A 12,435-nucleotide genomic window follows, 5' to 3' on the forward strand; every position below is an offset into this window, starting at 1 on the left:
CAAAAGCCTGGCTAATCAATGCAGGTCAGCCTTGGGTGGGAAGTAACATTCTACTCTCTTTATTAGGTTTTTCATGTCAAAAACAAAGAGAGACCACAATCGGGACCACTAACTTTAATTTCACATTGGCTAACTAACTTGTTCTTTTTTGAAATGTTGTTTACTGAAAATACAAAATTCTTGCTACAATAAATATGGCATTCGCAGAATAAATATAAAAGACTCCATGACACTTTTTTGAAGAAGACCAGGGAGCTCTCTAGGTATTCTGGCCAAGATTGATCCCTCAACAAAACAGCTCATTTATATCACTGCTGTTTTAAGGACATTGTTGTGCATAATTTGGTTGCTCCATTTACCTATAAACTTAAGAGTGACTACACTTCAAAATATAAATCACTAGTTGTGAAGCTCTTTGACATGTCCTGAGGATGCTGGCTATGCTTAGAGTAGATAAGTCACCTGGTCCAGATGGTTTGCATCCCAGGTTGCTAAAGCAAGTGGGGGTGGAAATAGTGGAAGGGCTTGCCATAATCTTCCAATCTTCCCTGGAGACGGGAGAGATGCTAGAGGATTGGAGAGTGGCAAATGTTATTCAAGAAAGGGTGTAAGGGCATTCCTAGTAACTACAAGCCAGTTAGTTTAACATTAGTAGTGGGTAGGATTTTGGAAAAAATAATCAGGGAAAAATTTCAACAGGCACTTGAAGAGGCTTAAGCTAATTAAGGATAACCAGCATAGATTTGTAAAAGGCAGATAGTATTTAACTAACCTAATTTAATTTTTTGATGAAGTAGCAGAGAAGGTCTATGAATGGAATGCAATGGATGTTGCCTATATGGATTTTAAGAAAGCGTTTGATTAAGTACCACATAAAAGGTTGGTTAACAAAATTGATGCTCATGGAATAAGAGGGTCAATGTCAGCTTGGATGAAAAATTGGCTTAAGGACAGAAAACAGCAAGTCATGGTAAATGGTTGTATTTCAGACTGGAGAATGGTAGACAATGGTGTTTCCCAAGGGTCAGTGCTAGGACCACTGCTTTTTTGATAGATGTAAGCGACTTGGATATTGGAATACAGAGCAAAATTTCAAAACCTGCCAATGTGGCAAACAGTGAGGATGATACCAATCAACTGCAATGGGACATAGATAGGCTAGCAGAATGGGCAGATAAGTGGCAGATGGAATTTAATACACAGAAATGTCAGGTGATGCATTTTAGCGGAAGGGATAGAGAGTGACAATATAGACTTAATGAGCGGAATTTAATTCCCCGCTCGGGAGCTGGCTGGGAGGCAGGAGTGGCCATAGCATTAGGAAGGAAGGCAGGGGTGATGGATTGCCCGTTGCCTTCCCGACTCCCTGAACTGAACTTTATGGTGCCACCATTGTAATCGGCGGCGGATGTAAACATTGACGGTCCGCGCATGGGAGCTGCCGCGATGTTAAATGCGGCGGCTCATTTAAATGTCCAGAGTGGATCGCACCCCGTCCCCCCCACCCCCACCACGATGGCGTGGAGTGGGTGGGCGGTCCTTCCCCGGCAATGGCGTTTGCAGCTTTTGCGCAGGCGCTGACACCATTTTTAAAAGGCTTCAAGCCCTTCCATTTAATTTCAATATTTAAAGAAATAGGTTAACGAAAAATTTAATAACATCTAATATGACCCCTCCCAACCCCCCAATAAGCATGTAATGTATTACTTGCTCTCTCCCCCCCAAAAAAAAACCCTTCCCCTGCCCACCTAATCTTCCCCCCCCCCCACAAAGTACATAAACATTAAACTCTAACCCTTCCCACCATTCCCTAAACCAATGAGATTAGTTTGACCCCGCTCACCCGCCCCCATCCCCACAGAGAAACTTACCTGCTCACCGCTCCCCACCAGTGTTCCGCCTCGGATCTTCGGATGGGGATCCAAAGGCACGGGAGTGCCGGCCACAGGCACCAATATCGCAGTGGGACGGAAGCTGGAGGTGAGCAGGTAATTAATTAATTCATTTAAATTTATTTAAATATGTAAATTTTGTTCCCGTCGCTGAACAGCGGGGTGGCGGGGGGGGGGAGGTCCGCCATGAGGCCTCGTCGCCGCTGTCCATATCAGGCCTGGCCTTCATCACGTCGAGGCCTCTGCCGGAGGCATTTCCTGCCATGACCCCCAACAGCTCACCCCTGATTAAGTCAGGAGTGGGAAAGGTTAAGGACAGTCTTCCCACCCTGAGGCCAATTGAGGCCCTTGTGGTCAATTATTGGCCACTTAAGGGCCTTATACTGCCGCCACTGAAGGGGCCCCTCCACCACCTGGGGAGGCTGCCCATTAAAATCACGCGGCCTCCCTTGTGGGCTGGTCGGGGTGGGGCATTCTGCTTTGGCAATCTGTGGCCCATGGAGGGCCCCCCAACGGAGAAGGCCGCCCCCACACCAATACCCACCCCCCCAACCACCATCAACAACCCACTCCCTCAAAACTCTCAGTGGGCCTGCCTGAAAGGCCCCGGCAAGCCTGCCCACTTACCTGCTCGCCAGGGCTCCAGCACTGTTCATGGTCCTGAGCCTCCTAAAGTACCAGAAATGGCCACTGCACCCAGTGGTGCTGCTGAGACTGCTGATCTGCTAGCCCTCTGATTGGATGGCAGCTCTTAGAGGCAGGATCTCTGTCCTTAAAGGGACAGGGAACCTGCGATGGGCAGTTAACTACCTGAGCGCCATAAAGTGCAGCAGGGGATCCCCCAAATGGTCGAGGTGAGATTTCTCCTGCCTTTCTGGCTTGGCAGAGGCCCCACTGGCTGCACAAAATCCAGCCCAAGGGCACAGTTCCAAAGAGTGGACAGGGACGGAGGGACTTGGAGGTTCATGTGCATAGGTCTTTGAAGGTGGCAGGGCATATTAAGAGAGTAATTAGCAAAGTATATGGGATATTGGGCTTCATAAATAGAGAAATGAAGTATAAAAACAGGGAAGTTATGTTGAACCTTTATAAAGCTCTGTTAGTTAGGTCACAACTAGAGTATTGCATCCAGTTCTGGTCACAACACTTTAGCAAAGATGTGAAGATCCTTGAGAGGGTGCAGAGGAGATTTACCAAAATATTTCCAGGGATGGGGGATTTTAGTTACAAGGTTAGGTTGGAGAAGCTGGGGTTGTTCTTGGAGCAAAGGAGATTGAGGGGAGATTTGACAGAGGTGTACAAGATTATGACAGCTTTAGATAAGGCAGACAAAGATAAGCTGTTCCCATTAGCTGATGCTACAAGGTCTAAGATTTAAGGTTTTGGGCGAGAGATACGGGGGGATGTGACAAGAACAGTTTTACTCAGCGAGTGGTAATGACCTGGAACTCACCATCTAAGAGGGTGGTGGAAGCAGAGACAATCAATGATTTCAAAAGGAAATTAGATGGGTAGTTGAGCGAAATAAACTTGCAGATCTATGGGGATCGAGCGGGGGAATGGGACTGATTGGATTCCTCTACAGAGAGCTGGCATGGACTTGATGGGCCAAACAGCCTCCTTCTGTACCGTTATGACTCTGTGTGAAAGGGGATATATAAATAAAAGTGCAAACATGTTACTTGTGACCCATTGCATCGTCGAGCAGGAAACAGTTTATAAGTGGTCTTCACGACCACATGTAGGGGAAAATTTAAATATATATTATCATGTTTCACTTTAATATTAGAGTCCAAAAATGTTACTAAATTAAATCTAACATCGAAACTTGTTGATAAAAGTGTACTTTTGTCTTAAGAATTTCTGTACCTTTATTTTGTTTCATTTTTCAAGGATTCTGGAATGACATGAACTGTGGCCATCCATTCCCTTTCATATGTGAAAGAAGTAACAGTTCAATTAATGCAACATATCTTCCCACTAAAGCACCTGGTCCAGGAGGATGTACTGAAGATTGGATTCCATTTGGAAAGAAGGTATTTGTTTTCAAAAATGTAAACATTTAAAAAGTAATTCAGTAGTCCACTGACGAAATAGTGTCAGTTCCACTTACTGCAACGATACAAGAAGGTGGCTCACCACTGTCCTATCAGGGATAGGCACCAAATGTTGCACCATGGATATTTGACAAAATTATTGATTCAGTGTATATACAGTGTATAGCCAACCTAATGCCATCAAAACACAGTCCAATTTAAAACGCATTTCTCCCTTTTCAGTGAGATACCTGGCATTGTTTTTGCTTGCACCAGTAGTCAATGTCTGCCCCCAAACTTGATGCAGCAATGTGAAGAATCCTAGTAGATGTCCAAATGCCTGGAGTGATCTTGATCTCTTTCTCTCCCCTCTCATTCTCTCTCTCTCTCTCTCTCTCTCTGTCAATCCCTATCCCCTCTCTGTGTCCATCTCTCACCCTTCTCTCCTCCCTCTGTCTCCATCCATCTCCCCTCTCTCTCTCTCTCCCCCTCTCCGCTCTCTCTCTGACCATTGCTGAGAGCAGGAGCAGCAGTGTCCGATCTTCAGCACATTAGGGGTTTACCATCAGGCTTTTTAAAAAAAAATTGGAACCCACTGGAAAGCTCCAAATCTGTCTAACGTTCAGAAACTGCCGTTCCAAATCCCAGCACCTGTCAGTTGTGAAACTGACACTTGTGAATTTTTTAAAAAACAGGTCTGAAGAAGCCAGTGGGAAATTTCTCATCCCTGAAATTACTAGTCACGGACCTCAAAATCATTTACCACAGACACTGGTGTCCCTGTATGGACACCTTGCCGACCCCTATGTACTAATCTGGTCAGTGTGCTGTGAGTATTAAATACGGATAGTAGACTTTGGGTTTAGGTAACAGGAGTTTATTTACAGAGGTCTTATCTCTAAGGTATCTACATTAACATTGAGCAAACGAGTTTCAGAACAGTAACATCACATCTTGTGATGATGCTTAAGGTCTATATAGATAATCTACCCAGCAACAGCTTATGTACATTATACTACCCCCCAAGTCTCTGACTTCATTTATCAGGTCCGTTCTGCTGTAGGGCTCTCATGACTCTGACATAGCGTGTTCTTCTTTCACTTGTTTGGGGTATTGGGTCTTTCAGTTGTTCTTCCTCACTTTCCTGTGGGTGAGTGGAACTATTGGATGACTCAGGTTCTCTGTCTTCACTGTTGTCTGGGTGATCTATTGTTGGTTGTGTCACTACTTCATCAGCTCTCTCTGGTAGCTGATTCTCTTGATTTTTCCCCATTTGTTTTTGGTGGTGTCAGTACCAATGATCTTCTATTTCTCCTTATCTATCCCTGGTGTGTCTGGACTATGTAGGATCAAGGATATGGAGATTTCTCTATCACTCCCCCAGATCAACCCTGATCTTTAATCCAAACCAAATCTCCAGGTCATAGGTTTGTTTGATTTCTTGCTCTGTAGTATCTATCATAATTCTCTGTTTGGATTGCCCTCTCTTTCTCTTCTCTCACCCTTACCCTTTCCCAGCCTTTTGCATCTATTCATGGCTGAAGGGTTCTTGGGAGTGTGGTTAGTGTGTCCTCAATCTCCTACCCATTAGCGACTCACATGGGGCCAACCTATTCTGGAGTGGCGTTGATCGATAGTTTAATAGTGCAGCTGAAACTCCTCATTCTTTTCTTGCACCAGAAACATTCAGCTTCGCAGGCTGGGCAAATTCCCGGCTGGTGCTGCTCCCGGCCACACCTACTGCAATTCAGTGCTGCTGCCTGTTGATGTCTTTCCCACCTCTCAGGCTTTCTGGCACCATTATTCTCTGTCTTCTCCACAGACTAAACTGATTCTAGAATTTTCAAGGTTGGACCCCCTCCCGTCCTCTTGAACTAGTACACTATTAAATTTCCAGACCTTTGCTAGCCTGCTCATCAAAATGGCGTTTTGCAAAGTCAAATCTTCTTTCGACTGAAGCTGGACTGACAGCACTTGTCTATGATCCCCACTAATATTCTGTCCCTAATCAGTTCCTCTCACAAGCTCTTGTAGTCACAATCCTCGGCTTTTTTATATAGATCATTAATTTTTCCACCATCTTTTTGAGTGTGTTTGTTGAATTTCGCTCTTTCCACAATAACATGCTTTCTGATCTTAAAGTATCCCTCCAAAGCTTTTATTACTTTGCCATACAGGGTTTCCTTTTCATCGATCCCCAGGGTAGTTAAAATGTCAACCACACTGTCTTGCATGGTGTAAAGTAAAACACTGACCTGTTCCCTGTCTGGTCATGCTGCTAGACCTGACGCAGAACGGTACCTGTTGAATCTTCGAATCCCATCTCGGCCGTGCCTCGGCTTGGTTGGGCCCTGCAGCTTGCTCGAAGCTCTCTGGTAAGGATATTGACTTCTCTCCGATGTTTTCGATATCTTCTGTCTTTACCCTACAAAAGTCATTTTACTGCTGCCACCATACTGTTCAGTGTGCTGTTAATAATAAATGAGGATAGTAGACTTTGGGTCAAAGTAACAGGAGTTTATTTCTAAGGCATCTACATTGACACTGAGCAACACGCAGTTCAGACTCGTGACATCACACTCTGTGATGATGTTTAAGGTCTGTATAGATAATCTACCCGGCAACAGTTTATGTACATTATACTACAGCCACCACCTTGTGAAGGCAACTAGGAATGATCAATAAATCCTGGCCTTGCGAGTGCTGCCTATATCCCAAACATGAATGAAAAGTATAAACTGAAAAGCTACAGAAAGACTGGTGTTGAGGAAGAAATGGAACCAGTGCCTGCTAAATCTTCAGTGTAGTTTTCAAGTACTCTGACTTTCTGAGGCTCCATTTGTAATTCTCTGAGAGAGCAGGTGAATCATGAGACAGAATGTGTAAGTCTATGTGACCAGGACACAGCAGGCTGCATCTTTGCTATGAAGATAAATGACAGGGAAAGGTAGGTTGTGCTGCTGGCCAATGCCAGTTTCATTATAATATGTAAATAATGCAATTAGATCCCACATATTTGTCAGGCATGCTCTGTCCTCAGCACTTCTCACAGACAATGGGTCCCAAGTCTGCACTTGCCAGGAGCGAGACCAGTGGAACAATCTTCACAGCAGTGGTTTCCTAATTGGCTATTTCCGGGCTTGCCATCCAATTAAGGACAGTAGGCAAGCTCTCGATGCTGCTGGTCCAATCAGAGGGCAGGCAACTCTGGAGCCACAGCAGCCCCATTGAGAGAGGTGGGTGCCACTGAGGCAGGTAGAAGACCTGGAGGGCACCTCAAAATGGCAGCACCTTCATTAGCTTCACATTGTAGAATGAAAAACTGGGATCTAGACCTGGAAGTCAATCCTTCAATGGATTAATCTCGGCTGCAACTGCGACCTTTTATAAGGGTGACCCCCTCTTAGCATCATGGAGAATCTGGCTCCAATGGCCACCCGCCCAGCCTGCTGCAGGGTGGCCACTTCCACTGAGCTGGCAGCTTCCCCACATGGCAGGGGGCCACTCTGATGGCAAAATGGCAGGGAGGCTGCAAAAGCACCTCTATTTGGGGCCTTAACAATGCAAGTTGGCTATGTGCCTCCATGGAGAAGCAGCATGTAAGGGGTTAACACCAGCTGATAGATTTTTAAATGCAGACAGGGTACAGATCAGAGGCAGGTGAGCACACAATGGGATGCCGTGGCCTCCTTGCTGCTTCCCCACCATGATCTTGACCCCAAGCCATTTTGAACGAGGGCGGCTCGGGGTCAGGTCAGCTCTCCGCCGAGAAGTGGCGGGCAGTGAATTGAGATCAATTATTGACAATTAGGCCCTGTTCCCATGCCGATTGGAATTTCCAACGGGCAATGCGGGCAGCAGATCCAGGCCAATGTGGTGGGCTCAAGGCAGGAGGTAGGGTTGGGGTGGGGGGGTGGGTTGCAATGAATCATGCGAGTGACCACAGGTTCCCACCCCCCCCCATGATCCTTAACAACTCCTGGATCACACATGTGGCCACTGGCTGTCCCCTGGAATGCTTGCCCCTTCAGGATCATGGCCACTCAGCTGTGGCAGTTTTAAAAATTAAAAAAAAACTTACCTGGCCTTCTCCCTCACTCTCTCCATCTTCAGATTGGCAGCTCCCACTTCGGCCAGTAGGGCTGCCTGTCACTGAGTTATGGAGGGCCTCCCATTGGCCCTCCAGTATTGGAGCCCACCTGCTATCCCTGATTGGATGGGCAGCCCACTCCCTGGCTTTTAATTGGCTGAGGATTTGAAAATGCCTGTGGCAGCGCTTAAAGCATGTCGTGCAGGGTCGGCACCTGGAACCATCCCCCATTTATAGGTCCCGACCCCCGATTGAAAAGGGTGGTAGGAGCAGAAAACCTAATCTCATTTAAAAGGTTCCTTGATGTGCACCTGAAGTGCTGTAACCTGCAGGGCTACGGACCAAATGCAGGAAAGTGGGATTAGGCTGGATGGCTCTTTATTTTTCTAGTCAGCTGGCGCAGGCACGATGGGCCAAGTGGCCTCTTTCTGTGCCATAAACCTTCTATGATTCTATGAAGATCCTAACGGGACTTGACAGGATGGATGCTAAAAGGATGTTTCCCTTTATGGAGGAGACTAGAAGTAGGGACACTATTTAAAAATTTGGGGTCTCCTATTTCAGACGGTGATGAGGAGAATTTTTTTCCTCTCAGAGGGTTTTTAGTCTGTGGAATTCTTCCCCAGGGAGCAGTCGAGGCGGGGTCATTTAATATTTTTAAGGCTGAGTTAGATAGATTCTTGATTGACAAGGGATTCAAAGGGTTATGGAGGGTAGAAAGGAAAGTAAAGGCCACAATTAGATCAGCCATGATCTTATCAAATGGTGGAGCAGGCTCGAGAGGCCGAATGGCCTACTCCTCCTAATTTGTATATTCGTATGCACTCTTATAGTTCCTATTTATCTCTGTGATTCCCCTGCAGATATGCTCCTCTCTCTCTCCCACTATTTGGGGGCCTGTAGAATACCCCCAGAAACGTGATCATCCACCTTTTGCTTCTCAACTATAACAAAATGGATTCTGTCTTTGCCTCTTCAAGGACATCTGCTCTATTCAACACCACTATACCTTCCCTGATCAGTACTGCTCACCCCACATCCCTTCTATCCTTCCCTATCTTTTCTGAGCACTTTGTATCCTTGAATATTAAGCACCCATTCCTCACCATTTTTAAGCCACGTTTCCGTTATTGCCACTGCATCATATTCTCACACGGCTATTTGTGTGTGTAGCTCACTAACATTATTCACCATATTTTGTGCATTTACACATATGCATTGTAAACCTGTCCTTGTATTCCTAGAAGTCCTTCTTAGTCTGCTCCTATCTCATATGTAGTGCCCTACTAAACTCACGGCCATAAAAAATGTGTCACGGACTGTAAAATCTCTGTGAAATTGCCATTTTGCAAACTTCACTCGCTTTACTGATTGACACAAGGCTGAACTCGCTGATTGGCAACTGAGGGAGGGCTTTTGGTGCAGTTTCAAGTGTGAGCAGACAAGTGAGAATGCCAGAATGAGCAAATCAAAAATGGCCACAACCATAACTGCATCACATCGAGTGAAAGAGTTTGGAGGCCAAATTCTGCATGCCAATGGTGGAATACTGTTTTGTACAAGCTGCAGTGTTTCATTGGACCACACATCGCAGGCAACAGTACAGCTCCACTTAGAGTCGAAAGCCATCGCAGCAGAAAGAGAGCATCCGACACTGCGCTGCTGGGAAATGAACACGCAAAAAAACAAGCAACGATTTCATCTCTTTTTAAGAAATCGACAGAGAGTTCAGAAAATCATCAGTTGGTTACAATGGAACATGTGGTTGCTTTTGCAAGCTCCAAAATACCATTGTAAAAGCTTAATTATCCAAAACTGGGGGTATTCATTCAATGTAATGTGCAAAATGGCGGTTGCTTGCCAAGTGCAAATAATATATGACAGGACTACCTACTGAAGGCTTTTTCTACACATTATGAGGAGATGAACTCTGTGCAATGCAGAATCCCCCGCATTGCAAGGCTGGAACAAAGCTTTTTTATTATTCTTTCACGTGATGTGGGCGTCGCTGGCTGGGCCAGCATTTGTTACCCATCTCTAATTGTCCTTGAACTGAGTGGCTTGCTAGGCCATTTCAGAGGGCTATGAAGAGTCAACCACATTGCTGTGGGTCTGGATCACATGTAGGCCAGACCAGGTAAGGACAGCAGATTTTCTTCCCTAAATGACATTAGTGAACCAGATGGGTTTTTATGACAATCGATGATAGTTTCATGGCACCATTACTGAAATTAGCTTTCAATTCTAGATCTTTATTAATTAAATGAATTTATGAATTAATTGAATTTAAATTCCACCAGCTGCAGTGGCGAGATTTGAACTCAAGTCTCCAGGGCATTAGCCTGGGTTCTGGATTACTAATCCAGTGTCTGACAATTGCAACAAACTCTGTAGATGCAGAGAGAGCTGTGTCTAAACAACGTTCACAGTGCAGAGACATGGAATGAAGAAAGAGACAGTTGCAGATTGCTCCATGCGCACATTCAACCACTGACTTCAATGAGTAAAGAATGTGACCTGCTTGAAGTCAGCCTTTTACAATAGTGTTTGAGTATACAATAAATGCCGTTTGAAACCAGAAACCTCCTTTGTCTTTTTGTTGTTTTAAATAGATCATTTTCATGGTTTATTCGGACACAGTGAAATTTATGATTTATATATGTGAAAATCAAGAAATTTACGATTCTTAAAATGAGGTGACTCTGAAATTTGTAAATTTGGTAGGGCCCCGACTCATATGGTACTGTTCCCTTCTGTAGTACTCCAGTGCTCTCACTTTATGCACCTTATTCATCTTTTCTACTTCTATATGCTGGTGCTCATCCTCCTGCCAATTTAGTTTAAATCCTTCCCAACTACACTAGTGAACCTCCCCGCAAGGACACTGGTCCCAGGACTGTTGAGGCGCAATCCGTCCCTTTTAAATAGGTGCCTCCTGTCCCAGAACTGGTCCCAATGTCCCAAAAATCTGAAGTCCTCCCTCATGCACCATGCCTCAAGCCAAGCATTGATCCTCCCTATTTTCCTATTTCTACTCTCACGAGCACGTAGTACTAGGAGTAATCCAGAGTTTACTACTTTCGAGGTACTACTTTTTAACTTCCTCTCTGACTCCTGAAAATCTGACCGTAAGACCTCAATATCTGGTCTCTCTGTGTCATTGGTTAAGAAGTGTACCACGACTTCTGGCTCACTCCCTTCCCCTGCAGAATATGCTGCACCCTCTCCATGATGTCCTTTACCCTGGCACCAGGGAGGAAACACACCATGCAGGTCCATGATGACATCCAAATGCTGGTTAAATGCTTTATTAGCAAAGATCCAATGGGACATCAGTATTTTACTAATACCAAAACCCTTCAAATTAAAATTAAAATTCTGTTCCACAGTCCACATTTAGAGATAGGCTGTACTTGATAGGATGCCAGAGAAAGCTTGTTGTTGTTGAGAAATCTCTGTATCATCATGAACTTTTTTCTCCATTGAAACATACTTGAATTCTGTTTCATAAATGCCACCAAAGTCAGTGTTTCTCTAAACTTTCCTCTCCTATTTCCACATTATTCTGCTTTGTTGCATTTGCACGATGTTGGAATCAGGACTCATGGTGACACCAATGCATTCTTCCTCAGGATCTCAAAACAATGGACTTCATTGACTTTCTCTCTCCACAGGCTTTAAAAATCCAAGATTGCCATCACTTCATCATTGGTTCTTAATTTTCCTCAATTGCTTTCCAGCTCTCTGCATCTCACACCAAGGGTTTGGCCCTTCAGTTCGGTTCCTCAATAATTTTTTTCTTAAGACACATGGTATGCCAGAAAATACACTAATGAGCTGCTGATAGCAGTTCAACATCCCTAAGCAATGAGCTTGGCTTCCTATATGACATTGCGGAACATTTCTAAAAATATTAATTTATGTGTTATTCAGTCTAACAATTTGACATATTTTAATTTTTGTTCTTAGTGTTTCTTGTTTTATGGTGAAGATGGAGCACAGCAAGTGTCTTGGAAAGATGCAAGAGATGTTTGCATAAGCAAAGGAGGAAACCTGGCATCAATTCAAAATGCTAAAGAACAAGGTATGTAATTATGGACAATAATATTCTAAGATTGGTGTGCCCCTGTACTCACAGGATTGCATTTAATTGGTTTGCTTTCATTATGGAGGTACCTTCTCTCCTTATTCTCTCCCAGAAGCAGGAGGTATTTCAGCAATTAACATCAGCCAGCATGCAAATGATCTCCTGGCTACAAAATTGGACAGATGTTTTTTAATCTAATATTCAAAATTAACAAATCAGTGCTTCCAGTACTTAGTTTAACTCTAGGAAGAATATATCTCTCTCTGTACTTTTTTTTTTAGAAGGCTTTGCATTGGAGGCTTGTTAAGAAAATTAAGATAAAGATAAGAT

The 12,435-nt window shown here is 44.4% G+C and overlaps 1 protein-coding gene across 1 annotated transcript in view; it reads left to right on the forward strand.

The window, feature by feature from the left end:
• Positions 1-12,435, forward strand: part of mrc1a (mannose receptor, C type 1a) — a 212,880-nt gene that overhangs the window by 169,358 nt on the left and 31,087 nt on the right. Inside the window, exons 20-21 of the mRNA XM_068013390.1 lie at positions 3,786-3,928; positions 11,988-12,102. Coding sequence (XP_067869491.1) covers positions 3,786-3,928; positions 11,988-12,102 — 258 coding nt within the window. The remainder of the gene's footprint in view (positions 1-3,785; positions 3,929-11,987; positions 12,103-12,435) is intronic.

This window comes from Heterodontus francisci, chromosome 2 (genome assembly GCF_036365525.1).
Source record: "Heterodontus francisci isolate sHetFra1 chromosome 2, sHetFra1.hap1, whole genome shotgun sequence".
NCBI classification, from domain to species: Eukaryota; Metazoa; Chordata; class Chondrichthyes; order Heterodontiformes; family Heterodontidae; genus Heterodontus; species Heterodontus francisci.